Consider the following 27,961-nt stretch of genomic DNA (forward strand, 5'->3'; position numbering starts at 1 on the left):
TCAGTGACACCAGAGAGGAGAGGAGATGGACCCCAGTGACACCAGAGAGGAGAGGGACCCCAATGACACCAGAGAGGAGAGGGACCCCAGTGACACCAGAGAGGAGAGGAGGGGGACCTCAGTGACACCAGAGAGGAGAGGGACCCCAGTGACACCAGAGAGGAGAGGGACCCCAGAGAGGAGAGGGGGACCCCAGTGACACTGGTCCCCCTCCTCTCTGGTGTCACAGGTGTCCCCCTCCTCCGCTCAGTACAGATAGCCATGCTCCCCAGGTGATGGTGTCTCTCCTACCCGCAGGTGCAGATCTCAGATACTTTCTCCTCATGTCTGCGGTTGTGGTCCCGAGTCTGTAATCAGCGAGCTGAGGCGTTGCAGAGTGTCACACTGTGCATTGGTTACTAGGCAAGCCGACTGTCTCTACTGGGGTGGAGCAAGATGGCGACGGCGAAACGTCACTTTCTGACAAGACAGCCGCCGCCGGGTGTACCAAGATGGCCGCCGCTCCGGAGCTAGGCCGAAGCCGGGGACTTTCCTATGGCCGAGGCTGTGGAGCGATCCGCGGATGGCGTGGTGTGCCGATCCGAATGGGGTGACCCGTTCGGATCACGGACCGGTGACAATCCGTTGCACCACTAATCACGTCCATGAGAGCGCTCCCCCTGCTGATGGGGGCCGCTGCGCGGGCCACATGGCAAGGCCTGGCTAGCCGGACTCGGCCCGCGGGCCTTGTGTTTGCCTCCCCTGCTCTAATCCCTTGGGTATCTGCTCCAGTGCTGTTGGATTAGGTATTTTGCCTTTGCTTGGAGTCCCAGTGTTGCTGTTCCCTCTATTGTTTGTCAGAAGGGAAATAATCCTGAAGAGTATATGTAGACAAGGCAGAGCGTGTCCCCTGGTTTATTAGTGCACTAAATTTGAAGTATCCCAAAGCTCACTCTGTACCCTAACCAAGTTCAGCAAGCATTAAAATATTAAAAAGGCATTCCTTGCTTGGTCATTGAGTTGTGAGACTGTCTGAGTTGTGTGTTTGGCTGCTGGTACACCCAAATAGGAAGAGAACCTGAGGCAGATTTGCGGAGCCTGACAGGGGCCTGCACTACACATATACTATGTGTACCCATCTACCTTTCTCTCTTCTCTAGTATAGCACTGCTAAGGCCCAATTTATCACTGTAGCAGAAATAGAGCTGTCCTTTAGCTCCCATAGGGTTGTCAGAGGACCCAACTCTAGCCCCAGTATCAGGCAGCATCGCCATAACCATGATTGCTTGGCTTGCATAAATGGAGAGGATTGCTTGAGGAAGGAACCATAATTATTGGGGCAAGCTCTTGACCTAGTCCCATTAATTGTTCTCCAAGAGAAGTTCCCAAACTTCCCCCCTTCTTTTTTTCCAAGAGAAGTTGGTCCACAATTTTGCCCTAGAAATGGTCCACAATTTTGCCTAGGACACATAATTATTAGATTAGCACTAGATCTGGCTGAAAGTAGCCAGATTGGGCAAAGTTCGTCTCATGTGACTTACAGCACCTTAGCACCGGTGCTGGATTTAGGTGGTATGGGATGCCAGTTAGGCAACTGTTACAATTTGTTGTCCAGTATTCACACTAAATCTATGGCGCTCTCACTATATCCACACTTCTTCACTGACGACTGAGGAAGTGTCACCGGACAATGCAATTGCATCTTTATTTATTTATTTCAGGTACTTGCAGTATATAATGCTGTCAATTTATGCAGTGCTTTACATATATTATTATTATTATACAGGATTTATATAGCTCCAATAGTTTGCGTAGCGCTTTACATCAGGGAAGACAGTACAATCACAATACAAATCAATACAGGAGGGATCAGAGGGCCCTGCTCGTTAGAGCTTACAGTCTAGAAGGGAGGGTCAAGTGGAACAAAGGGTAGTAGCTGTGGGAGATGATCAGATGGACTCAAATGAAAATACAGTTGTTAGGTATATACATTGTACATTCACATCAGTCCCTCCCCTCAAGGAGCTTACAATCTAAGGGCTCCAATTTTCATTTAATACATACTAGGGCCAATTTAGACAGGATCCAATTAAACTACCAGCATGTCTTTGGAGTGTGGGAGGAAACTGGAGTACCCAGAGGAAACTCCAGGCTAGTAGCGTCGTGGTTGGGATTCGAAACAAGCAACCCTTTTGCTGCTAGGCAAAAGTGTTAATCACTACACCATTGTGCTGCCCAACTGGCAAAGTTTGGCCATAAAGCCAGAGATATCACGTCAAAATACCAAAGTAAAACCAGACCCGGGCACAGAAGACCATTCTGATTAATGGCTGTGAAAAAAATTATATAGGTAGATTCAGAAAGAGTTAGGCCGGCTTATCAGTAGATAAGCCGACCTAACTCTGAGGCCTCGTACACACGACAGAGTTTCTCGGCAGAATTCAGCGAGAAACTCGGTCAGAGCCGGATTCTGCCGAGAAACTCTGTCGTGTGTACACTTTCAGCCCGATGGAGCCGCCGAGGAACTCGTCGAGAAAATAGAGAACATGTTCTCTATTTTCTCGTTGTTCTATGGGAGAACTCGGCCCGCCAAGCTCCTCGGCGGCTTCAGGGCTGAACTCGCCGAGGAACTCGATGTGTTTGGCACGTCGAGTTCCTCGGCCGTGTGTACGTGGCCTGAATCTACACCGCCGTATGTTTAAGCGTATGCTCAAACAGAGATACGCTTAAACATATCTAAGATAGGCCGGCTTGCGCCGTCCTATCTTAGATTGCAATTTTTCGGATGGCCGCTAGGTGGCGCTTCCATTGCGGCCGGCGTAGATTATGTAAATTAGCTTGTACGCCGATTCACGAACGTACGCCCGGCCGCCGCAGTCGAATTATGTCGTTTCCGTAAGGCCTTAGGCAGCCTAAAGTTATTCCACCTATGAGGTGGAATAACAATGTTAAAGTATGGCCGACGTTCCCGCCGCGAGGTTCGAATTATTACGTCGTTTGCGTAAGTTGTCCGCGAATCGGGAGTTACGTCATTTACGTCCACGTCAAAATCAATAGGCCCGTACGGCGTACTTAGCCGCAATGCGCACTGGGAAATGTAGGCGCCCGGCGCATGCGCAGTAGCAAAAAACATCAAAAAACGTGAGGTCAAGCCTCATTACCATACAACACGCCCCCCTCCAACCAATTTGAATTAGGCGCCCTTACGCCCGCCGCGATTACACTACGCCGCCCTAAGTAAGGAGGTAAGTGCTTTGAGAATCATGTACTTGCCTCTCTTACTTAAGGCGGCGTAGTGTAAACACGCTAGGCTACGCCGTCTTAACATTGCACGGCCGTACCTGAATCTACCTAATAGTTCTTAGTACTGATGCATTGGTAATGATTCTGAACTGACCTTGAATGTGTGGCAATAGACATTTCATAAAGCAATGAATTGCGAGACTTAAAAAGGAACTATGACAAAACAAAAAATACATATTAAGGCTCTACTCAGGTCACACAGGGACTGAGCCTTGTATAGTGTGAAGAGCCATTGGTTTATCCTTTTGTACTAGCCCAGTGGTCTCCAAACTGCGGCCCGGAGGCCAAATGTGGCCCTTTGCCTGCCTCTATCTGGCCCTTGGGACATGATTCCTCCAACTGACACCAAGGATGGGACACTATTTCTCCCACTGGCACCATCGATAGGTCACTACTCCTTCTGCTGAGATCAATGATGGGGCACTATTCCTCCCACTGACACCGTTAAAGGGGCACTATCGCTTCCATTGATACCAACCATGGTGCACTATTCCTCCCACTGACACCATAGACAGGGCACTATTCCTTCCATTGATACCAACCATGGGACACTATTCTTCCTGCTAAAACCAAAAAGGTTAAAACTAATGATGGGGCAATTTTTACTCCCACTGATGCCAGGACATTTTCTACTCACACTGGCCACAGTTTGGCCCCCGTAAAGTCCGAAGGACACTAAACTGGCCCTTTGTTTAATAAGTTTGGAGACCCCTGTACTAGCCTATAGCTGCATGCAGAGTGCCTGTACCTACTCACCTACACAGCCCAGTTTGGCAGGTCTGTGGGGATGGGTGCACAGCCCCAACGCAGAGCCTGTGCATCAGGGGGCATGCAGCTGTCTATGCATTGTAAGGGGTTAGCTCGGTAGCGGGGTGTGTGACCCCTTGGTTGGGTTCACCACACACTGAATTTATACAGACTGGCAGTCGAAGACGGTTGAAAATAACGTTTTTGGTTTATTCTTCCAACTTGCTGGAAGACAATTGCAAGCATCCAAACAGCATAAACAAAATCAAAACATTAAATAAACTCTGGCCACCGTGGGCGTCTACCTTCCACACAGGAACCTATCTAAGGCCCCATACACACGATAGAATCCATCCGCTGAAAAATCCCAGCGAATGGGTTTCAGCGGATAGATCCTATGGTGTGTACACTCCAGCGGATCTTTTTCTGCGGATATTTATCCCCTGGGATGGATTCCAGCAGATAAATATTTGCTGACATGCTAAACAAATCTATCTGCTGGAATCCATCCCAACGGATGGATCCGCTGGTCTGTATAGACTCACCGGATCCATCCGTCCGAAGGGATCCCCCACATGCGTCGTAATGATTCGACGCATGCGTGGAATTCCTTATATGACAGCGTCGCGCACGTCGCCGCGTCATAATCGCGGCGACGGCGCGACACGTCATCGCCAGAGGATTTCGGTGCGGATTTCAATGCGATGGTGAGTACACTCCATCGCATGGAAATCCGCACAAATCCTCGAGAGGATTAATCGGCGGAAACGGTCCGCTGGACCGTATTCGCGGATAAATCCTCTCGTGTGTATGGGGCCTAAGGAGTCTGGCTCAGCCTAGTGCCGGCCAGACAGTGCTGGACATATAGCAGAAAACAATAGTCTTTTGATTTTTATCACACAGAAAAATCCTTCTTCTCCTCACCTCCTCCTAAGACTTTTAATGCTGCTCTCCTTACTCACAAAAAAGAAGAAAGTATTCCGCGCTTAGGACCCACCAAGGCTAATTCAAATGACGGTGAAACACTACGCTGTGGGTAATAAAATAATATGAAAAATAAATATAATAAAATAAAGTGAATAGCTAAAAAGTGAATGAATAGCGGGCTGCAGCCCCCCGAGAATGAATCCCCAAAGGGGATACACAAGTTAAAATGGAATAAGGTGGGGTGTTGGCGCTGCCCTACCTATAAACTGGTCCACGCCGTGAATGGGTACAGTGACCCTATAGGGTGCAAGTATAGGTGATAATGTAATTGTCAAATAACCTGCATAATGTATGGAAACAGATGTGTGTCCCAACTACATGTGATATGCAGGGTACCAGTGTCTAAGTGCTAACATGCATAAATAGACATAAACAGAGGATAAAGTATCACAAGCTGTGCTGCCACTGACAACTGTCAGATAGTCTGTGCAAACCTCCAGTGTTGTGTGTAATATACACTCATATAAATGTTAATGATGCTCATGAGAAAAAACATAGAAAAACACAAAACATAAACACGTGAATAGTCCCATCAATATGTGCAATAAATAAGCTTTCTCCAAAGGAAGAATTAATGAATAATAAGCGAAATAATGCAAAGTCAATGAAAAAATGGAAAAGCCGTCCGAAGATTGGGATGGTTGAGTCAGTGCTTGCAAAGGTGCACCTATAAAGGTGGGTGCTCAGGTATGCAGTAGTGCAGTTCCACGCAGTGATCACGGTGCTCCCCCTCCTGGGTCCCCACTCACCAGAGGCACTAACCCCTGCAGGGGTAAAGTGCAAGTAGTTAGCCTCCCACGGCTCTGGGACCTCCTACGGCTCCTCTGCTGTACTTGGTACCTCCTTCACTTCCTTGCGACGATTTCCAAGTCCAGGGATAGACGTTGTTTATAAGTCCACAATCCTCCAAAAAAACAAACACACTAGCATAGCGTGGTATGTTGGAACAGGTGATGGTTTATTTGGCACTGTCAGTATCGTGCACAGTACAAATATAAAAAGTAAATAAAAAATCAAACGATAAAAACAGGTGGAACAGGAGGCTCCGCTCTGTAAAAAATAAAAATAAAAAACTAAGAACAAGCAATGCAGGTGGAGCGGCTAACAACCTATTAGCATGGCTCCGACCGCCGCACTAGGTTTACCAGGAAGTGTCGGCGACTGCCTGGGAACGGCGTGCGTTCCACTGACGAACAGCTGGAAACCGGAAGTGCGTGCGGGTGTGCGTGTATCCGCTTTACGCACGTTTCGTCAAGTTACGTCTTCTGAAGACGTGTTTATGTTTTGTGTTTTTCTATGTTTTTTCTCATGAGCATCATTAACATTTATATGAGTGTATATTACACACAACACTGGAGGTTTGCACAGGCTATCTGACAGTTGTCAGTGGCAGCATAGTTTGTGATACTTTATCCTCTGTTTATGTCTATTTATGCATGTTAGCACTTAGACACTGGTACCCTGCATATCACATGTAGTTGGGACACACATCTGTTTCCATACATTATGCTGGTTATTTGACAATTACATTATCACCTATACTTGCACCCTATAGGGTCACTGTACCCATTCACGGCTTGGACCAGTTTATAGGTAGGGCAGCGCCAACACCCCACCTTATTCCATTTCTCCTTACTCACAAAGCCTCAGGAATGATCCAGCAACAAAGTGGTAATCCTCTGGGCTACTTATAGAGGCCTTAATTGCCTCATTCTGAACAGCTGAAGTTTTTCAACGGCCTTTAGCCTTTCTCTGGCTACGTTTGTAGCCGACACCCGATAACCATCTGTGTATCGTCTAAACAAGGCAGAAATGTATGTCCTATCAGTGACAACACCCACAGATTTACCTGACTTCCTGTCACAGCATACATACCTGTCAGGGATCCCCAAGATTACAGGAGTTACGGTATGTTTGCCACTTCCCCTATCTCTTCGTTTTGCTAAAATGTTAGGCCGCGTACACACGGTCGTTCCAAACCAATGAGAATGGTCCGATGGGCCGTTTCCATCGGTTCCCCGCTGAAGTGGCCTGATGGTCTGATGTGCGCACACACCATCGTTCCAAAAACCGATCGGGTCAGAACGCGGTGACGTCAAACACATGACGTGCTGAATAAAACGAAGTTCAATGCTTCTAAGCATGTGTCGACTTGATTCTGAGCATGCGTGGGTTTTGAACCAATGCTTTTCTGTACTAACCATCAGTTTGGACCGATCGGTCAGCGGTCCATCGGTTCGATTTTGAAGCATGTTTTAAAATTTTGGACCGAAGGAAAACAGACCGATGGGCTATACACACGGTCGGTTTGGACCGATGAAACTGAACCTCGGTCCATTCTCATCGGGTTGGTCCGACCGTGTGTACGCGGCCTTAGTGTTGGACGGGTTTTGCACATATGTGGAGACCAAAACCATGGTAATAATATCATTGAGATTACTGACGTCCCCCACAATAAATCGTTTAAATACAAATGAATCCATTTTATGATTTTATAGTATTTCTTACCTTTGTTGAGTTACCCAATGAACGACTAGGTCTACTTTATCATTGGCTAAAGCACATTTAACTCCCTCCAGTGTTAGTGATGCATTTACAGGATGTCTGGCCAAATTACTGGACCCTATGACCGCCTCAAAAAATAACAGCAAAGGAGGATCCTGGTCTTTAGGCTGCACAACAGCTGTAACAAGAAAAAAAATAGAAATTATGATGTTCCCAATACAAAATGATGACATTCCTATTGCACTGTCACTAAAAAGTTCAGTCGCAATATAAATGATATTGCCAAGTTAAAATTTCTATACAACCAATCCATAACCTCTACATAGTCTCCCCCCCCCCCCTTTTCATCCATCATGAATGCTGCTGCCAGACTCATCCACCTTATCAATCGCTCGGTCTCTGCTACTCCTCTGTCAATCCCTCCACTGGCTTTCGCTCACCCAACAAATTAAATTCAAAATACGAATAACTACTTAGAAAGCCATCCACAACTCTGCCCCCAGCTACATCACTGACCTAGTCTCAAAATACCAACCTAATCGTTGTCTCTTCGATCTTCTCAAGACCCCCTCCTCTATAGCTCCCTCGTTACCACCTTCAATGCTCGCCTCCAGGACTTTTCCAGAGCCTCTCCAATCCTATGGAACTCCTTACCCCAATCTGCCTGAATATCTCCCCTACTCTATTAGCTTTTAGACGATCCCTGAAAACCCTCCTCTTCAGAGAAGCCTATCCTACCCACACTGAACTGCTTTATTTTCATTTTCTCCATCTGATCATCCCCCACAACTTGACCCTCCCTTCTAGACTGTAAGCTCTAACGAGCAGGGCCCTCTGATCCCTCCTGTATTCAATTGTATTGTAACTGTACTGTTTGCCCCCATGTTGTAAAGTGCTGTGCAAACTGTTGGCGCTATATAAATCCTCTATAATAATAAATCCAATTGCTACTTTATCCCCTTTCTGCCGAGCGTACGCCTATATGCATCCTCGGGTTTAGGGGGCTATACCGGCATGATGCCCGCAGCTGCAGGCATCATCCCTGTACTGTTTTTTTTGGGCCAGCGGTTGGCTTTCCAGGGATAACAACCGATGCAGCTAAAAACCAGAAACGGCTTTGTTCCAGTCTTTACTCTGTAAAAACGGAAGCGACGTCACAACGTCACTTCCGGTTTACTCGGCTACCAATGGCGCTGGACCTGGAGTCAGCTACAGCAAAGTCCATCCTCACCATCAGAGGCTCTGGTGAAAACCTGCTGGCTCTTAGACTCCACGCCCTGGGGAATCTTATGCGCTAGCTGCCCGTTTGATCCATGTCTGTGCTCAAGTGGAGCTGCTTTCCTGAACCACCCAGAGCGCCATCTGCAACAGTCAGCCAAAGGGTCCACAATCTTAGCGGTGCGCTCCTAAACCCAGTGATGTGCACCTGTCACCTGGCCTCAGGTGACCTGACATGCAGGTTATGCATGCAACCATCCACCCAGCAGATGGCATCGGCACACAGGCCCACAAAATGAACCCCTTTGTCAAGTGGCTGCAGAACAGGTAAGTATAGTGATTTCTTCTTTACAGCGAAAGATAAATTGGCTTGGAATGTGGCATAGAGTAGGTTTAGCGTTATACGTTCCTTTAAATTTGCCACTGTGTGGGCGAACGCGCGCCCCTGCCACGAGCTCCGTGACCGTGCCCACGGGACCCGCGGACTCAATGTCCACCGGTGCCCTGCGATCATTTCACGGAGCTTCAAAATGGGGGGATGCCTGTGTAAACAAGGCATCTCCCTGTTCTGCCTAGTGACAGGACACTGATCGTCTGCTCCCTGTCATCGGGAGCAGCGATCAGTGTCGTGTTACAGTAAGCCCAGCCCCCACACAGTTAGAATTACTCCCAAGGACACACTTAACCCCTTCCTTGCCTGCTGGTTGTTAACCCCTTCACAGTAACCAGTGCATTTTTATAGCACCGATCGCTGTATAAATGACAATGGTCCCAAAATAGCGTCAAAAGTGTCTGATGTGTCCGCCATAATGTTGCAGTCACGATAAAAATCGCTAATCACCGCCATTACTAGTAAAAAAAAAAATATATTAATAAAAATGCCATAAAACTATCCCCTATATTGTAGACGCTATAACTTTTGCGCAAACCAATCAATAAATGCTTATTGCAATTTTTTTTGCCAAAAATATGTAGAAGAATACATGTCTGCCTAAACGGAGGAAAACAATAGTTTTTTTATATATTTTTGGGGGATATTTATTATAGCAAAAAGTTAAAAATATTGGGGCAGATTCAGTAAGCAATTGCGTCTGCGTAACCATAGTTATGCAGCGCAATTGCTTACTTGCTCCGGCGTATCGAATGCTCCTGATTCAGAGAGCTCGATACGCCGACTGCAGCCTAAGATATGCCTGGCATAAGGCTCTTATGCCGTCATATCTTAGGCTGCATTCTTACGCAGGCCGCTAGGTGGCGTTCCCGTAGTGGTCAGCGTAGAGTATGCAAATTGCATACTAACGCCGATTCACAACCGTACACGCGCCCTGCGTACGCAGTTTACGTCGTTTGCGTTCGTCGGGTTCCACATAAGGCTGCTCCTGCTATTAGCAGGCGCAGCCAATGCTAAGTATACCCGTTGTTCCCACGTCGCGAAATTTGAAAAATACGTTGTTTGCGTAAGTGAATCGTGAATGGCGCTCGACGCCATTCACGTTCACTTTGAAGCAAATGACGTCCTTGCGACGTCATTTACCGCAATGCACATCGGGAAAGTTTACCGACGGAGCATGCGCACTACGTTCGGCGCGGGAACGCGCCTAATTTAAATGATCCACGCCACCTATGGGATCATTTAAATTACGCACGCTTACGCCGGGCATTTTTCAGGAGCGCCCACGCAAATTACGAAGCTACTGCTCCGTGAATCAAGCGTAGCGCAGGAAATTTACGGAGGTGCAGTGTTAAAACGGTACAAGTCGTACCTGAATCTACCCCATTGTTTTGTTTTTTTTTCAAAATTGTCGCTCTATTTTTGTTTATAGCGCAAAAAATAAAAACCGCAGAGGTGATCAAATACCACCAAAACAAAGCTCTATTTGTGGGAAAAAAAGGACGCCAATTTTGTTTGGGAGCCACGTCGCACGACCGCGCAATTGTCTGTTAAAGCAACACAGTGCCGAATCGCAAAACCTGGCCGGGTCCTTTAGCTGCCTAAAGGTCCGGGTCTTAAGTGGTTAGTAGTGCTCCACCAAAGTGATAAGCACAATGAAAAAAATCTAAACAGCGTTATGGCCGAGCCAGCAGTGCAGTGTGGGTAAGTGAATGCTCCTGTGGTCATGTGAACCTGCTTGCCCACTATGGGTAAAAGATAGTTTCACTACAACATTTCTATACACAGTTTTTACTGTTTAATATGGCAACACAAAAAGTACAGGATTTGTCTTACCTTTAAACCTCTCCATGGTTTCTGTATTTCTGAGAATGCCCCTGGGACTATGCGCTGCATAGATAGCCGCAGCCTTGTACTGTCCGCTGACTAACAGCTCATTAAATCTGGGAAAGGACAAAGCATACATTCTGAGCGCTGGAGTATATAACTTTGTGTTCAAAAAGGACAGCTTATTAGCTGCCACAAGGGCATCGCATTAAATAAGGTTAATTAGCTTTGTCATGTCACTATCACAGTGGTTTGTGCCAAGAATAACATTTCTTATTCCCAAGAGAAAACTGTTTGGCAGCTTTGTCTGTTCATTTTTAATTGTTTTAAAATTGGTTTTCAGGAAAGAGTTAAAATGGACCTACAGTGGAACCTCGGATTGCGAGTAATGCGGTTAACAAGCGTTTCGCAATAAGAGAACTGTATTTCCTAAAATCCTAACTCGGTTTGTGAGTGTCTCGTAAAACAAGCAGGATTCAGGCCAAAGTGGTGTGCAGTACCGCGTTTGGCCTGAGGTCGGGGGGCACCGGAGCCGAAATGCACAGAAAGGCCCGAGGACAGTTCGGCTGACCTTCGGCAAGGCTCAGGAATGGAGTCTTTCCGAGGCTTGCCGCGCTCAGCCAACTGGCCTTTCCGGCTGTTTCAGTGGCTCTCCAGCCAGTGTAGGGACAGGTTGCCCGTCTGGCAGGGACAATGCTTAACGGCAGGGTAAGGTTCCTGAGAAGTTGGGAAAGAGCAGGGACTACACTATTTTCTTGTAGGAAGCCTCTGGTTTGGTTGTGGACCTCGCTGCACAAGCTGTCGGCATCATTCCAGGGCCTCAATCTTCTGCTACTGTTTGTAAGTGGCTCCGGTCGGCTGGGCCTAACCACTGGGCCCGTTTGTAAATTGTTGGGACTTTCACAATTATTTAATTTTTCCAAACCAGGGATGGAGGTGCTATACTCATACACCCAGTACCGATCCTGACCTCCCTGGGGCCCTAAGCAAAATGACATGGCACATTAAAAATGAGAAGCGGAGGGCGCTGACGACAGTGACATGTCACATTAAAGAAAGTTGAGAAGCGGGGGGAGGGGGTGTTCTGCTGTCGGAAATGGCTCAGCCAGCGATTTTAGAAGCGGGGTGAGGGGGCGAAAATGACTTCTCACCAGACGGGGCCTCTAGTAATTTGGGGGGCCCTTCGCAGCTTTGCGGGGCCCTAAGCGGCTTGCATAGTAAGCCTATAGGGAGGATCGGCCCTGCATACACCTCATTTAAAGTCCCAAATTTCCCTTTCCTTGTTTTTCACAATACACTATTTTCATCTTCCTCGGCCTATGAGTGTATTTTTGCTACGCTGCGCCCTACCCACAAGCTGGTGATGACATTTCTGTGCTGCTCGCTGTTATTCTGAAGGGCGTTGGAGAGGAAGCTGTACCTCAGGACCTTCAGTGGAAGGATCTCCCTGCTTCTATTTTATTTATTGTGTGAATCTGTGCTTTCTCCACCTCTCCTGCTGCTTTGTTATGATCACCCTCTCCCCACAGTTATCAGTTCACCCATCATTGGGTAAATGTGTCTGACATGAAAAAAACACTGGGGTAGATTCAGATAGATTAGCGGGTCTTTAGATCCGCGTAATCTATCTGATTTACGATCCACCGGCGCAAGTTTGAGAGGCTAGTGCTGTATTCAGAAAGCACTTACCTCAAAACTTGCGGCGGCGTATCGTAAATCCCCCGGTGGAATTCAAATTCCGCGGCGAGGGGGAGTGTAGTATTTAAATCAGGCGCGTCCCCGCGCCGATTTAACTGCGCATGCACCGTCTGCAAATTTTCCCGACGTGCATTGCTCCCAATGACGTCGCTAGGACGTCATTGGTTTCGGCGTCAGCGTAACTTGCGTCCAGTGCTTTTCTGAATGGACTTACGCAAACGACGTAAAAATTCAAAACTCGGCGTGGGAACGACGGCCATACTTAACATAGGATACGCCTCACATAGCAGTGGTAACTATACGCCGGAAAAAGCCGAACGCAAGCGACGAAAAAAAAAAGAGACGGGCGGGCGTTCGTTTCTGAATCGGTGGAAATCGGCATTTGCATATTCGTCGCGTAAAAAAACAAAGCGCCACCTAGCGGCCGGCGGGGAATTGCAGCCTAAGATCCGACGGTGTAAGTCACCTACATCTGTCGGATCTTAGGGAGATCTATGCGGAACCTGATTCTATGAATCAGCTGCATAGATCCGCCGTCGTATCTCTATCTGAATCTCCCCCAAGGTGTCTGACATGAAAAAAACCCTGTTGCTATACAAAAAAAGGCCACTTCCACATGGAGGCACTGTGTGAAACAAGGCATGGTAATCAGTCCTGGGGAAAAGATCAGTTGCAGGGAGCCTATCAGCAGTATTGGTAAGTAGTCTGTTGCCATCGCTTGACTTTGTTTTGGGCATGGCTTCCACCGTAAAGGTCCATTTTGCACAGTCCTATACTAAAATAACATTCTTCAAGCATATTGTTTTGGAGAGTATGATTCTTGCCCAGTTAAAGCCCCTCCAGGCTTTAACTGCAGGCTCAGGAGAAAAACATAAAATTAAATAATGCATTGGGCATCAATCACCTTATTCCTCAGTCTAAATTGCAAACACTTCTACCTATGCCATCCTGCAGTGTAATGGGTGAAAGTCAAAATTCCAACCACGACACTATCTGCCTGGAATTTGTATCCTTTTCCTGTGCCTGTGTGGGTTTCCTTTCACTCCAAAGACATGCTGGTAGGTTAATTGGCTCCTATAAAAATTGGCCCTAGTATGTGTATGTATGACTAATGCTGGCCATACACTCCACGAAAAATCGTCCGAACGAACTTTCGCAAAACGAACGTTTGGTCGTGAGCGCAAACGATAGTGCCATCATGTAATGATTTTTTTTTTACATATACCTAGTGCAGAAAGTTCGGACGGGAAACACATTAACCTTCCGATTTTATCGTTCGTTCGACAGAAAATTTCCAAACTTGTCTTTCGTTTTTTCGGCTCAAAAACGTCCCAACGATTATCGATTTTGTGCCCATTAACTGTTCGAAAAACGAACGGTCTGAACGACCGAATTTCGCCCGATTTTTCGTATAGTGTATGGCCAGCATAAGGGTCCTTTCACACTGGTGCGTTTTTGCAGCGTTATCGCGGTAAAAATAGCGATATTAAAACGCTCATAAAACGCTCCCCGTGCCCCCCCCATTGAAATGAATTAAAAACCGCTGTAAAAACACGGTAAAAATGGAGCGTTAAAATCGCGGTAAAACACCGCAATTTTACAGCGTTTTTACCGCATTTTTAATTCATTTCAATGGAGAGGGGCATGGGGAGCATTTTAATAGCACTATTTTTACCGCGAAAACGCTGCAAAAACGCAGCAAAAACGCACCAGTGTGAAAGGGCCCTTAGGCTCAGGTCGAAATGCGTCAGTGTTTGCTTTTTAATGCTCATATGTAGCCAATATAATTTTGTAACAAGGACTTTGAAGTTGCCAACCCTTCTCTCTTATATGTGTATGTATAAATGTGAGTTAGGAACCTTAGATTATGAGCTCCTTGAGGGCAGGCACTGATGTGAATGTGTAGTAGAATATATAGAGTAAATATATACTGTATTTATCGGCGTTTAACACGCACTCTAACTGTAAGAGGGAAGTTTCAGGAAAAAAAACTTTCCACGGCCCCCTGAGTATAACACGCAGGCACAGTTTACCCTTTATATATACACACAGTGGAACCTTGGTTTACGAGTAACGCATTTAACAAGCATTTAAAAAAAAAAATTGGACTCGGTTTGCTAGTGTTGTCTCGCAAAACAAGCAGAATTCAAGCTAATGGGGTGTGCAGTACCACATTTGGCCAGAGGTGCGGGGAGGCCGGTGACACTCGGAGCGGTTTGGAGCCCTTCGGAAATACCCATAATCACTCAGAAATACTCAGTTCCCGAACCTTTTCGAGGGTTTCTGAGATCAGCCGAGCTCTCCCCGAGTAAGAGGCTCTCCAGCACCCCACGCCTCTGGCCACATATGGTATTGCATGCCATAGAAGTCAATGCGGAACAAATTATCTTTGTTTCCATTGACTTCTATGGGAACACTCGATTTGAAATGCGAGTGCTTTGGATTACAAGCATTCTCCTGGAACGGATTATGCTCATAATCCAAGGTTCCACTGTGTGTATATATATATACATCATATTTATCGGCATATAACGCGCACTTTTTTCCCCTTAAAATCAGGGGGAAATTGTGGGTGCGCGTTATACGCCGACCCCTGCTTTCTGAGCGCCGCCGCGGACATATACCGAGTGCAGTACACTCGGGTACACTCGATATAGAGCACTGCATAAATTGACGGCACTGTAATAAATAAATGCACTTGTGCTGGAATACACATTTTTAGGCAGACCGTTCCATCCTTGGTTGGACTACTAAGTAAAGGCCAATGACGCTGTTAAAAAAAAAATGGATCTAATTATATTGCTGTATTCTTAAGTGCGATGTTGTTTTTTATTTTAATATGTAATATTAGGAATGTGGAAAAGCCAAGTCGTTACCTTTCTACATATTCTAGTAAGGATTCAGCTTCCATACTCTTCTTTGGCTCCAGATCATCAAACACATTAGCGGGCGCTGTCTCATCTGTAGCTAAATACAAAGTCATAAAAAAAAAGACTTCCGTGAGAAAAACAAATTCATTTTTTGACAGTGCAAATACGATTTGTCCTCTCACAAGCGCTTGCCATTTGGAATATGGATTTTACAGGTAAATCAGGTATTCAGCTCTGATATTAACTACTTCAGTCCCGGGCCATAGTAAAAAGATGGCCTCAAGGTGGCTCTATAAATCCAGGAGGCCGTCTTTTTACGGCCTCGGGTCCTCCGGCCACTGAGGGGGGCGCCGCGTCACCACGATGCCGATGCGCGTGCCTAGTGGCCACGATGTCCGCCAGGTACCCGCGATCGGCAATGACAGAGCAGGGACGTGGAGCTCTGTGTGTAAACACAGAGCTCCACGTCCTGTCAGGGAGAGGAGACCGTTGCTGTGTCTCTTGTACATAGGGACACAGCATCGGTCACCTCCCCCAGTCACCCCCCTCCCCCCACAGTAAGAATCACTCCCAGGATCCACATTTAACCCCTTCCTCGCCCCCTAGTGTTAACCCCTTCCCTGCCAGTCACATTTATACAGTAATCAGTGCGTTTTTATAGCGCTGTTCGCTGTATTAATGTGAATGGTCCCAAAAATGTGTCAAATGTGTCCGATGTGTCCGCCATAATATCGCAGTCCTGACAAAATTCGCAGATCGCCGCATTACTAGTAAAAAAATAAATAAAAAAAATTTCAGAATTCCATCCCCTATTTTGTAGCCACTAATAGCCGGATTCAGGTAGACTTACGCCGGCGTATCTACTGATACGCCGTCGTAAGTCCAAATGTGCGCCGTCGTATCTATGCAATGATTCTCAAAATCAGATACGCCTGAATTGTGGCAAGATACGACCGACGTAAGTCTCCTACGCCGTCGTATCTTTGGGTGCATATTTACGCTGGCCACTAGGGGCGCTTCCGTTGATTTACGCGTTGAATATGTAAATTAGCGAGATACGCTAATTCATGAACGTTGTTTACGTAAGGCGTTTTTCCGGCGTAAAGTTAAACCACCAAATAGCTGGTCCAAGTCGTTTAGGGTATGGACGTCGGAACTGCAGTCGGATTTTACGTAAGTCATACGTGAATGAGGCTGGGCGTAAGTTACGCTCACGTCGTACGCATTGAGCCGTCGTTTCTTAGGAAGTATTTGCGACGAGATTCTGAGAATGCGCGCGCATGCGCCGTTCGTACGGCCATGCATTTACATGGGGTCACAACTCATTTTAATACAACACGCCCACTACCTGCCTACTTTGAATTACGCGGGCTTACGCCGGCCCATTTACGTTACGCCGGCGCACATATGGGAGCAAGTGCTTTGTGAATACAGTACTTGTCTCTCAATGTTACGACGGCGTAGCGCATATGAGATGCGCTACGCCTATCTATAGATGCGCCGATCTCTCTAAATCCGGCTATATAACTTTTGCGCAAACCAATCACTATACGCTTATTGCGATTTTTTTATTATTTTTTTTTTTTTACCAAAAATATGTAGAATACGTATCGGCCTAAATTTTTTTTTCAAAATTGACGCTTTTTTTTTTGTTTATAGCGCAAAAAATAAAAACCGCAGAGGTGATCAAATACCACCAAAAGAAAGCTCTATTTGTGGGGAAAAAAAAGAACATCAATTTTGTTTGGGAGGGACGTCGCACAACCACGCAATTTTAATTTAAAGCGACGCAGTGCTGAAAGCTGAAATTTCGCCTGGGCAGGAAGGGGGTATATGTGCCCAGTAAGCAAGTGGTTCAAGTAAACCTGTGCTCAGTTAAAGATCCATTAAAAGTACAGATAAGCTTACAATTGCATCTATACCATAATAAAGCCATCAGAAACCCTCAGATTATCAAATCCCAGTACCATGCAAATACTGCACATTTCCCAGTAGCTGCTGCCATTCTAGGCCGAGGGGGTAGGAGTTGGCTGTCTGTCATGGGCAGCCCCTCACTGAACATGGTCCATACAGGACATCACACTAGAGATGGGAGCTTGTTCACTGCCAGGAGAAGTGATCATTGGTTATTTGTATAATTAAAGGCAACACAAAAGGGCGCTTCTAAGTGCAGTAGTTAAAATTATTTATTAGTAAAAAAAAAAAGCAAATTTGTCAATCACATGAAGTAGGAATCTCAATAAAGCTTAAAAGCTGTCCTTCATGAGGACCTGGGTCGCCTGAAGCAGATGGAAGCAACGCTGCCAGTGTTAGGAGAAAACCAGAAAATAAATCAGCTCAGGAGCCAGCCTGACATCATAGAAATCAACCAATGACATCAGAGTAGATGGAGGGGATGTGGCTATGCAGTTCAAGGCGGCAACACCTCTTTTTCAAGTCTGACAGGCTTGAGAAAGAGGTGTTGCTGCTTCTAAATGCGTAGCTTAATGCATCTCCTAACACTGGCGGTGTTGCTCCCATCTGCTCCAGACGACCCAGGTCTTCATGCATTTTAAGCTTGAGATGCTACTTAATGTGAGTGGCTAATTTGCATTTTTTTTTTTACAAATACATGATTTAATCTGCGGCACTTAGAAGCGACCTCTTGGGTCTCCTTTACATTACTAGATACTATTCATCCATCTGCTGAGGAGCTGCACTAAGTCCCTTGAATCCAGCTGCCTTTTTTGGCATTATGAACTATTCAGCTAGATCAGGAATGGGCAAACTACGGCCCGCGGGCCGTATACGGCCCGGCAGACCTTTTAATTTGTCTCCCACCCGCGATCTTCTCGTGCCGCGATCGCCACTAATTGAGGCCGCGGCTTTGCGGTCCATGCTTCGAGGGGGCTGGAGCAAGGCGAGCGCAGATAGGCTGTGGGCGCTCCGCCTCCGATCGCCTCTCGCCCAGGGGGATTGGGGAATTCCTCTGAGAGGGCGGTGCCACCTACGTCACTGCCACGGGAGACACATGAAAGGAGCTGGCCGGAGGCTACAGATAACACGGCGGTCACGTGATCACACAGCGCGCGAACAGCAGGATATGGTAAGAGAGGCCAAAAAGAATCATTTAAAATCACTGTGCCATCAATTGTCACCACTGTGCCATGCCAAATGCAGCCACTGTGCCATGCCATCAAACGCAAGCCACTGTGCCCATCAATTGTCACCACTGTGCCATGCCATCAAAAGCAATCACTGTGCCATCAATTGTCACCACCGTGCCATGCCAAATGCAGCCACTGTGCCATGCCATCAAACGCAGCCACTGTGCCATCAATTGTCACCACTGTGCCATGCCATCAAAAGCAATCACTGTGCCATCAATTGTCACCACCGTGCCATGCCAAATGCAGCCACTGTGCCATGCCATCAAACGCAGCCACCGTGCCCATCAATTGTCACCACTGTGCCATGCCATCAAAAGCAATCACTGTGCCATCAATTGTCACCACTGTGCCATGCCAAATGCAGCCACTGTGCCATCAATTGTCACCACTGTGCCATGCCATCAAATGCAGCCACTGTGCCATACCATCAAATGCAGCCACTGTGCCATCAATTGTAGTTTTGTAAAATAACTATTTTTATGCTTTTCTACCTTAAATTAATCTAAACATTTAATGTTACAAATTTAAATAAAATTTATATTAATTCACACATACACACCATCCATCTACTCTTGGTCCGGCCCCCGGGTCCAATATATGAACCCATTGCGGCCCTCGAAAAGTTTGCCCACCCCTGAGCTAGATCTTCACCACTCTGTAGTCTCCTCTATTCCTAGTCTGGCAACAACCTAAAATTTGGGATTTTCTTTCAATCTCCCCTATTCCTGATATGATGATTACCCAAAATCTGGGACTGGCATTGGCTCCCGCTGCCATCAATCAAATAGTCCGAGTCCTGCTGTCTGTGTCAATGGACACAGCCGCGGGACTCAAGAGCATGCCCGCATGGGTGCCTGGTCCTGCTGGCTAGGCTTGAGCCCATAACCTATTGGTAGGTTATTGAATCATGCCCCGGAAGCTTGTTGTATGCAGAGAATACCTTTACTTTCATGGAGAAATAGCTGAACATATCTTACAACATGTCTTTATTATGGAACAGGAAACAGGAGGAGGATACAACTACACACACCAGAGACATTTTACAGTGATCAGAGCTAAAAAAAAAATGCACTGATCAATGTATAAATTACACAGGCAGTGAAGGCAGTGAGTTAACACTAGGGGGCAATCAAGGGGTTACATGTGTTCCCTGGGTTTTGTTCTAACTGTGTGGGGGATGTGCTTGCTGGGACAACACAGAGATTACTGTTGCTAAATTCCTAGAAACACCAGGGGCCAGATCCACAAAGACTTACGATGGGCGTATCAGTAGATACGCCGTCGTAAGTCCGAATCCCCGCCGTCGCAACTTTAAGCGTATTCTCAAACTGAGATACGCTTAAATGTTGCTAAGATACGGCCGGCGTAAGTCTCCTACGCCGTTGTATCTTAACTGCATATTTACGCTGGCCGCTAGGGGCGTGTACGCTGATTTACGCCTAGAATATGTAAATCAGCTAGATACGCCTATTCACGAACGTACGCCCGGCCGTCGCAGTAAAGATACGCCGTTTACGTAAGGGGTTTTCAGGCGTAAAGATAAACCACCAAAAACATGGTGCAGCCAATTTTAAGTATGGACGTCGGAACCGCGTCAAATTTTTCAAATTTTACGTTGTTTGCGTAACTCGTCCGTGAATGGGGCTGACCATAATTTACGTTCATGTCGAAAGTATGACGATTTGCCGACGTCATTTGGAGCATGCGCACTGGGATACGTCCACGGACGACGCATGCGCCGATCGAAACGTCATTTACGTGGGGTCACAGTTAATATACATAAAACACGCCCACAGCTTCTACATTTGAATTAGGCGGGCTTACACCTGCCCTAATACGCTACGCCGCCGTAACTTTAGACGCAAGTGCTTTGTGAATACAGCACTTGCCTCTCAAAGTAGCGGCGGCGTAGCGTAACTACGATGCGCTACGCCTACCTAAAATTATGCGGAGCTATGTGGATCTGGCCGCAGATCTCTGTGCTGTCCACTATCAGAATGGGGATCCACCTTGTTTACAAACGCAGATCCCCATTCTTTCTCTCTTTATCGTGATCGTGGGTGGCCAGCGGACATTGAGTCCGCCGGACACGTGGGAGCACTCTCTTGGCCGGGTTGCTCCCGCCCGCAATACCACATGCACGGACTGATGTACAGGTACGTCGGTTTGCGCAGCCTTGCCGCAGTATATATGCGAAAAGGCAGTCGGCAAGTGGTTACATTACTTGCTGCTGTTCTTTCAACACCTGTGCTTTGTGAATACAATATCCACGGTTGATTTATGGAATTGGTAGTAACATAAGAGTATGTAATAAGAGGAAAGGGTTTTTTTTTTTTTTTTTTTTTTAGGGGGGGGGGGGGGGTGGTCTGGGGGGAAGGGTATAAAAAGGTATAGGGGGGGATAATATTCTATAAAGTTTATGTTATGTTCCTCTATATATGAAGAATGAGTGACGGATTATGAAAATTAATTAGTTTTGATCGGCATGTTTGACTTAATTAATAATGAGCACTTGGATATCTGGGTGTTCTAAAAAGCATGTAGACGGGAACTACACTCTTCCCCCTCCTTCATTCTATCATGTGTAGGGTTTCCTTTCCCCTTTTTTTTTTTTTTCTCCCTCTCCTCTCTCTTCTTTGTGGAAGGTCTCAAGGTATGGAATAATAATATAAACAATATAGGCGTGCAATTAAATTATGTAGTCGAGAAGAGGAGCCCGCCACACGAGTGAATGGGAGATAGGAACGGGTCTTTTCTATACACTAGGGAAGAAAGACGGGCTATGTTAGATACTAGACCTAAAAAAGAGATTATGGTCAGTAAGTTAGGGGATAGAGGAAATCCCTCTCCACTCCCATCCAAGAATGGATGGGGGAAGATAAAAGAGAGGGGAGTGGAAAGGGGTAGGGTGGGGGGAGGGGGAATGAATGTAAAAGTGAGGAATGAATGGGGGGAAGGGAGAGACCAATGGTGCGATTTAGATACCCAAGAGATACCATCCAAAAAAATGGAGTGGTACAGTGAACAATGGAGGTATAAATTCTTTACATATTCTAGATATTATGTCCGGGAAGGATAACTGCTTTTCGATTTTATCCTGGAATGTTCGAGGTCTGAATTCAAGGTTTAAACGAGCATTGATGTTTCAGTATATAAAAAAAATTTCACCCCAATTGATTGTGCTACAGGAGACACATTTAATGGGGAAAAAGATAATAACGTTGAAAAAACCTTGGATACAGAAAACATACCATTCTACATATTCTTCATATGCTAGAGGGGTGTCGATTCTGGTGAATAAATCCTTTACAGGAGAAATAGAGAAGGTCTATACAGACGCGAATGGGAAATATGTTATTCTGCTATATAAGATAGGCAACCAGAGATATGTTATGGCAGCTGTGTATATTCCACCTCCATTCTCGGTAGCTGTGCTGAATGAGATAATGGAAAAAATCATTCAGCATATGCCAGCGAGATTGATATTAATAGGAGATTTTAATGCAGTCCTATCATCAGAGTTGGATAGACCAAAACCCCAGAAACAATATTCAACAGAACTATTGAACTGGGCACAGGTAATGGGGGTAACGGAAGTCTGGCGTTGGAAGAACCCAGAAGAAAGAGGATATTCTTGTTTTTCTACCTCTTATAAGACGGCATCTAGAATAGACTTGGCATTTACAGATCCCACGATGTTAGCAGACATAGTGGAGGCCAAATACCTGCCAAGTGGTCTTTCGGATCACTCCCCTTTATTTCTGTCAGTACGTACTCCAACTCCCGAAAATGCGTCTCTGTGGAGATTAACTCCACAATGGATAGATCACCCAGACATAGTGGAGAAAATGGAACTAATAATGAGGGAATATTGGGAGAACAACGCAGGATCAGCCTCGGTAGAGATGGTGTGGGATGCGTTTAAAGCATACACACGAGGGCAATACATATCAAATGTCTCAACAGTTAATAAAAAACAAAAGGTGAAGGAGCAAGAGTTGAAAAGGCAGATTGATATACAAAGGATGAGATATGGACAGGACCCCAGTAGCACCAACTTTGATGAAATGATGGCAGCACATAGAGACTTACAACTACATATGGAAGAAATAACAAGACTGGAAATACATAAAAATAGGCAGAATATCTTTGAACAGGGAGATAGAGGGGGCAGATTTCTGGCAAGGTTAGCGCAACAAGAACACCAAGCCACAATTATATCAGAGATTGAGGATTTAAATGGACAAATAGTAAAGGAACCCAAAGAAATACTGGAGGCCTTTAAAGATTATTATAGTAAGCTTTATACTTCCTCCCTTTCTTCTGGCTCCTGCCCAGAGGGTATGACGGACCTTTTGGACCGGATAGCCTTGGGGTGGCTGTCAGATGAGGAGAGGAAAAAATTGGTTGGGCCCATTGGGGTGGAAGAAATTATGGAGGTTATACGAACATTTTCGGGAGGAAAGGCACCAGGCCCAGACGGCATACCTGTCGAATTTTATAGAAGATATGGAACATTAGTAGCCCCAAGATTAGCAGAAGTATATACAAGCGGGTTAATGCAAGGATCCCTGCCGGAATCTATGAGAGAGGCACACATAACACTAATACATAAGGAAAAAAAAGACTCAAAGCTGTGTTCATCATATAGACCAATCGCATTATTAAATACAGATCTCAAAATACTGACAAAAATACTAACACTTAGAGTACAGCCTCTGCTTAAAAATATAATAGACTCAGATCAAACAGGATTTATGCCACAAAGAACAACAGATGTTAATTTACGTAGGCTCTATACGAATATACATACACATCATATGCACGAGGGATCAAGGACAGTGGCCTCATTAGATATCGAGAAAGCTTTTGATACGGTGGAGTGGCCATTCCTCTGGGAAATACTCAGGAGGATGGGATTCCCTTTAGTATTTATCAGGTGGATCCAAATAATATATGAAAGGCCAATGTCTGCAGTAAAACTAGGGGGAAGATTGTCGTCTTTCTTTCAATTATATAGGGGTACGAGGCAGGGCTGCCCTCTCTCTCCGGCACTCTTTGCAATTGCAATAGAGCCGGTGGCAGAGGCTCTTAGGACCACACCTAACATTCAGGGACTCCGGGTGGGGGGGCTGGAGGAGAGGGTAGCCTTGTATGCCGATGACATGCTTCTGTTTTTGAGAGATGCAGGTCCATCTCTGGAAGGAGCTCTAGAGGTGCTGAATGTATACTCAGAATACACAGGACTTAAAGTAAATTGGGGCAAGTCAATATTATTCCCTATAGATCAAGGAGCAAAAAAACCAGCGGCCCCAAATACGCCATTAAAATGGGTATCGGAATTCAGATACCTAGGTATTGACATATCAAGACAGGTTGAAGACTTTCGAAAATTAAATTTGGATCCAGAGGTACAGGAACTTGGTAGGAAAATAAAGATTTGGGCAACATTGCCTCTGTCCTTGCAGGGACGAATAAACCTAGTGAAGATGAAGGTATTGCCCAAGTTTTTATACGCCTTTAGAAACTCCCCACAGTGGCTACCAAAAAGTTTTTTTACACAGCTACATGGAATGCTATCTGCATTTATCTGGGCTAATAAATCAGCTAGAATTAAACTAAGTACACTTATGAGACCAGAAGAACAGGGGGGATTGGCATTTCCAGACTTTCATAAATATTATATAGCGGCACAGTTGGTGACAGCAGGGAGATGGTTGAATCCGGATGGATACGATGCGGCCACTATGTTGGAAGCAGCAGTAGTCCAGTCGGTGGAGGCATTACAGGGATTGCTATATAGGGGTATTAAAACCAGAAGAGACTTAACGCCAGCAATGAAAACAACAGTTAAAATATGGAAGGCGGTTATAGGAAGAGAGGAGGGAAAAAAAAAAATATTCCATCTCCGAATACCCCTTTATGGAGGAATCCGGAATTGCCACATCTAGACTCAGTTCAGGATCCGGGAGCATGGACCAAATATGGGGTGAAGAAAATATCACAGTTGATACAAGAGGGAAAGTTCTTATCATATGTGGAAATGAGACAGATCTGGAACATCCCTGAGAGCTATGCGTTTAGATATAGGCAGCTTAATCATGCCACAATAGCCCAGTTCCCAGAGGGGACCCCGCTGCTGAGGGAACATGAGGTGGAACAAATGATAAAAGGTGGGAAACGGACAATTTCAAACTTCTATAGATACATGATAAATACTACACCGTATGACATAAGTAAACTAAAGGAAAACTGGAAGAGAGAAGCCCCGGGTTTGAGGAAATGGGAGGAAGTATGGAGGTTCCCTTTGCAGATTTTAATATCACTCCGTGATAAATTGATACAATATAAAATCATACATAGGAGCCATTATACACCATACAAGTTGCATAGGATTTCACCGAGCAATTCTCAGAACTGTTGGAGGTGTGTAGTGGCCCCAGGGGACTTTATACATATATTCTGGCTCTGTCCAAAAATAGTAGCATTTTGGAGTGAAATCTTGACAATGATAGCAAGGGTGACATCTGTAAGGTTGGAACAAGAAGTAGAGATATGCCTCCTGGGACTAATAGAGGGTAATGCTATTGCAAAAGAAAGGAAAACGCAGATAGGCCTGCTACTATTCTATGCCAGGAAAGTAATAGTGCTAAATTGGAAAAAAACAGAGGCCCCATCAATAGCACAGTGGAAAAATTTAGTAAACAGCAACCTGATATTATATAGAGAAACATATTGTAATAGAGGACATGGGGAGAAATATAGAAGAATATGGGCAAACTGGATAGAAAACTCTATAACAGCGTCAGGATGAGGGGAGAATTGGGGGGATAATCACACCATTGGGAGAGGGGGGGGGAGGGAGGAAGAAGAATGAATGATATTGGATGTAAGGATTGCATGAATGTATTGAGAATAAGGTTAATGTTGATGTCATTAGAGTTTAAGTAAAGTACAATATGAATGTAATGTATGTGTATGATTTTAATTTCTTGTATGGATAAAAAAAGAAAATTTAAATAAAGAGATTTATAAAAAAAAAAAGATACGCCGTTTACGTAAGGGGTTTTCAGGCGTAAAGATAAACCACCAAAAACATGGCGCAGCCAATTTTAAGTATGGACGTCGGAACCGCGTCAAATTTTTCAAATTTTACGTTGTTTGCGTAACTCGTCCGTGAATGGGGCTGACCATAATTTACGTTCATGTAGAAAGCATGACGATTTGCCGACGTCATTTGGAGCATGCGCACTGGGATACGTCCCCGGACGACGCATGCGCCGATCGAAACGTCATTTACGTGGGGTCACAGTTAATATACATAAAACACGCCCACAGCTTCTACATTTGAATTAGGCGGGCTTACACCTGCCCTAATACGCTACGCCGCCGTAACTTTAGACGCAAGTGCTTTGTGAATACAGCACTTGCCTCTCAAAGTAGCGGCGGCGTATCGTAACTACGATACGCTACGCCTACCTAAAATTATGCGGAGCTATGTGGATCTGGCCGCAGATCTCTGTGCTGTCCACTATCAGAATGGGGATCCACCTTGTTTACATAGGCAGATCCCCATTCTTTCTCTCTTTATCGTGATCGTGGGTGGCCAGCGGACATTGAGTCCGCCGGACACGTGGGAGCACTCTCTTGGCCGGGTTGCTCCCGCCCGCAATACCACATGCACGGACTGATGTACAGGTACGTCCGTTTGCGCAGCCTTGCCGCAGTATATATGCGAAAAGGCAGTCGGCAAGTGGTTACATTACTTGCTGCTGTTCTTTCAACACCCAGAAAAGGAGGATCCGAGCTGCTCTGTGAAAAACCAAGGCACAGAGCAGGTAGGTATAACATGCTTGTTATTTTTATTTGAGAAAAAAAAAAAAAATTTAAAAATCACTTTATTGCAGCTACCAGATACAGCTGTGATATGCCCCACTGTTAAAGTGACTGTAAATCCTTATATTTACCCAATAAAGTGACTGGCCTCAGATTAAACAAATCCTCCTACATACATTGTACCTGTTTATCTGAAGTCTTCTCTTCTCTACAGCTGTTTTAAAGTGCATAATTTATATAGCTTGTCTGAGCTTTCACAAAGCAGGGGGCTGAAGTTACTCTGCAGAGCTCAGTGAGAGCTGATTGGAGGGAAGGGACACCCCAATGCACACAGCACACAGGAACAGGGCTGAAGCAGCCAATCATAGGTTGAGTGCTGGAAATCTCTCCCCGTCACCATTTTTCTCTCTCGGTGTCATGAAAAACTTGTCAGAAAAGATACATGCCGATAGGAGAGGAAAGAAGCAGCAGACAGAAATGACACTTGGTGCTCTGGATTGAGAAAAGTACACACTATAAAGAAATATGCTTTGTTCAGATTTGATGGCTGAGGTTTACAATCACTTTAACCCCTTCAACACTGGGCACTTTCACCCCCTTCCTGCCCAGGCCAATTCGCAGCTTTCAGCGCTGTCACATTTTGAATGACAATTGCGCAGTCATGCAACGCTGTATCCAAACAACATTTTTATATTTTTTTTTTAACCACAAATAGAGCTTTCTTTTGTTGGTATTTGATCACAACTGCGTTTTTATTTTTTGCCCTACAAAAAAAAAAAAAAAAAAAAGAAAGACAGAGGCCCAGATCCACAAAGAACTTACGCCGGCGTATCTATTGATACGCCGCGTAAGTTCTAAGATGCCCCGTCGTATCTTTGTTTTGTATCCACAAAGCAAGATACGACTGAATGTGGGCTCGATCCGACTGACGTACGTCTTAGTACGCTGTCGGATCTTAGGTGCATATTTACGCTGGCCGCTAGGTGGCGCTTTCGTTGATTTCCGTGTAGAGTATGCAAAGTAGCTAGATACGCCGATCCTCAAACGTACGTCCGCCCGGCACATTTTTTTACGTCGTTTACGTAAGGCTTTTTTCGGCGTAACGTTACCCCTGGGTCTATGAGGCGTACGCAATGTTAAGTATGGACGTCGGGACAGTGTCGAATTTTACGTCGTTTGCGTAAAACGTTCGCGAATAGGGCTTTGCATAAATTACGCTCACGTCGAAAGCATTTACTATTTGCGACGTGATTTCGAGCATGCGCACTGGGATACCCCCACGGACGGCTCATGCGCCGTTAAAAAAAAACGTAATTTACGTGGGGTCAAGTGGAATAAACATAAAACACGCCCACATGTTAGTCATTTGAATTGCGCGCCCTTACGCCGACACATTTACACTACGCTGCCGTAACTTACGGCGCAAATTCTTTATGGATACGGAAAGTACG

At 45.6% G+C, this 27,961-nt stretch overlaps 1 protein-coding gene across 1 annotated transcript in view; it reads right to left on the reverse strand.

The window, feature by feature from the left end:
- Positions 1-27,961, reverse strand: part of CLHC1 (clathrin heavy chain linker domain containing 1) — a 70,082-nt gene that overhangs the window by 14,869 nt on the left and 27,252 nt on the right. Inside the window, exons 7-9 of the mRNA XM_040351661.1 lie at positions 15,532-15,622; positions 10,967-11,073; positions 7,525-7,699 (exon numbers count right to left, since the gene is read on the reverse strand). Of these exons, the coding sequence (XP_040207595.1) occupies positions 7,525-7,699; positions 10,967-11,073; positions 15,532-15,622 (373 nt within the window). The remainder of the gene's footprint in view (positions 1-7,524; positions 7,700-10,966; positions 11,074-15,531; positions 15,623-27,961) is intronic.

This window comes from Rana temporaria, chromosome 4 (assembly GCF_905171775.1).
Source record: "Rana temporaria chromosome 4, aRanTem1.1, whole genome shotgun sequence".
Lineage (NCBI taxonomy): Eukaryota > Metazoa > Chordata > Amphibia > Anura > Ranidae > Rana > Rana temporaria.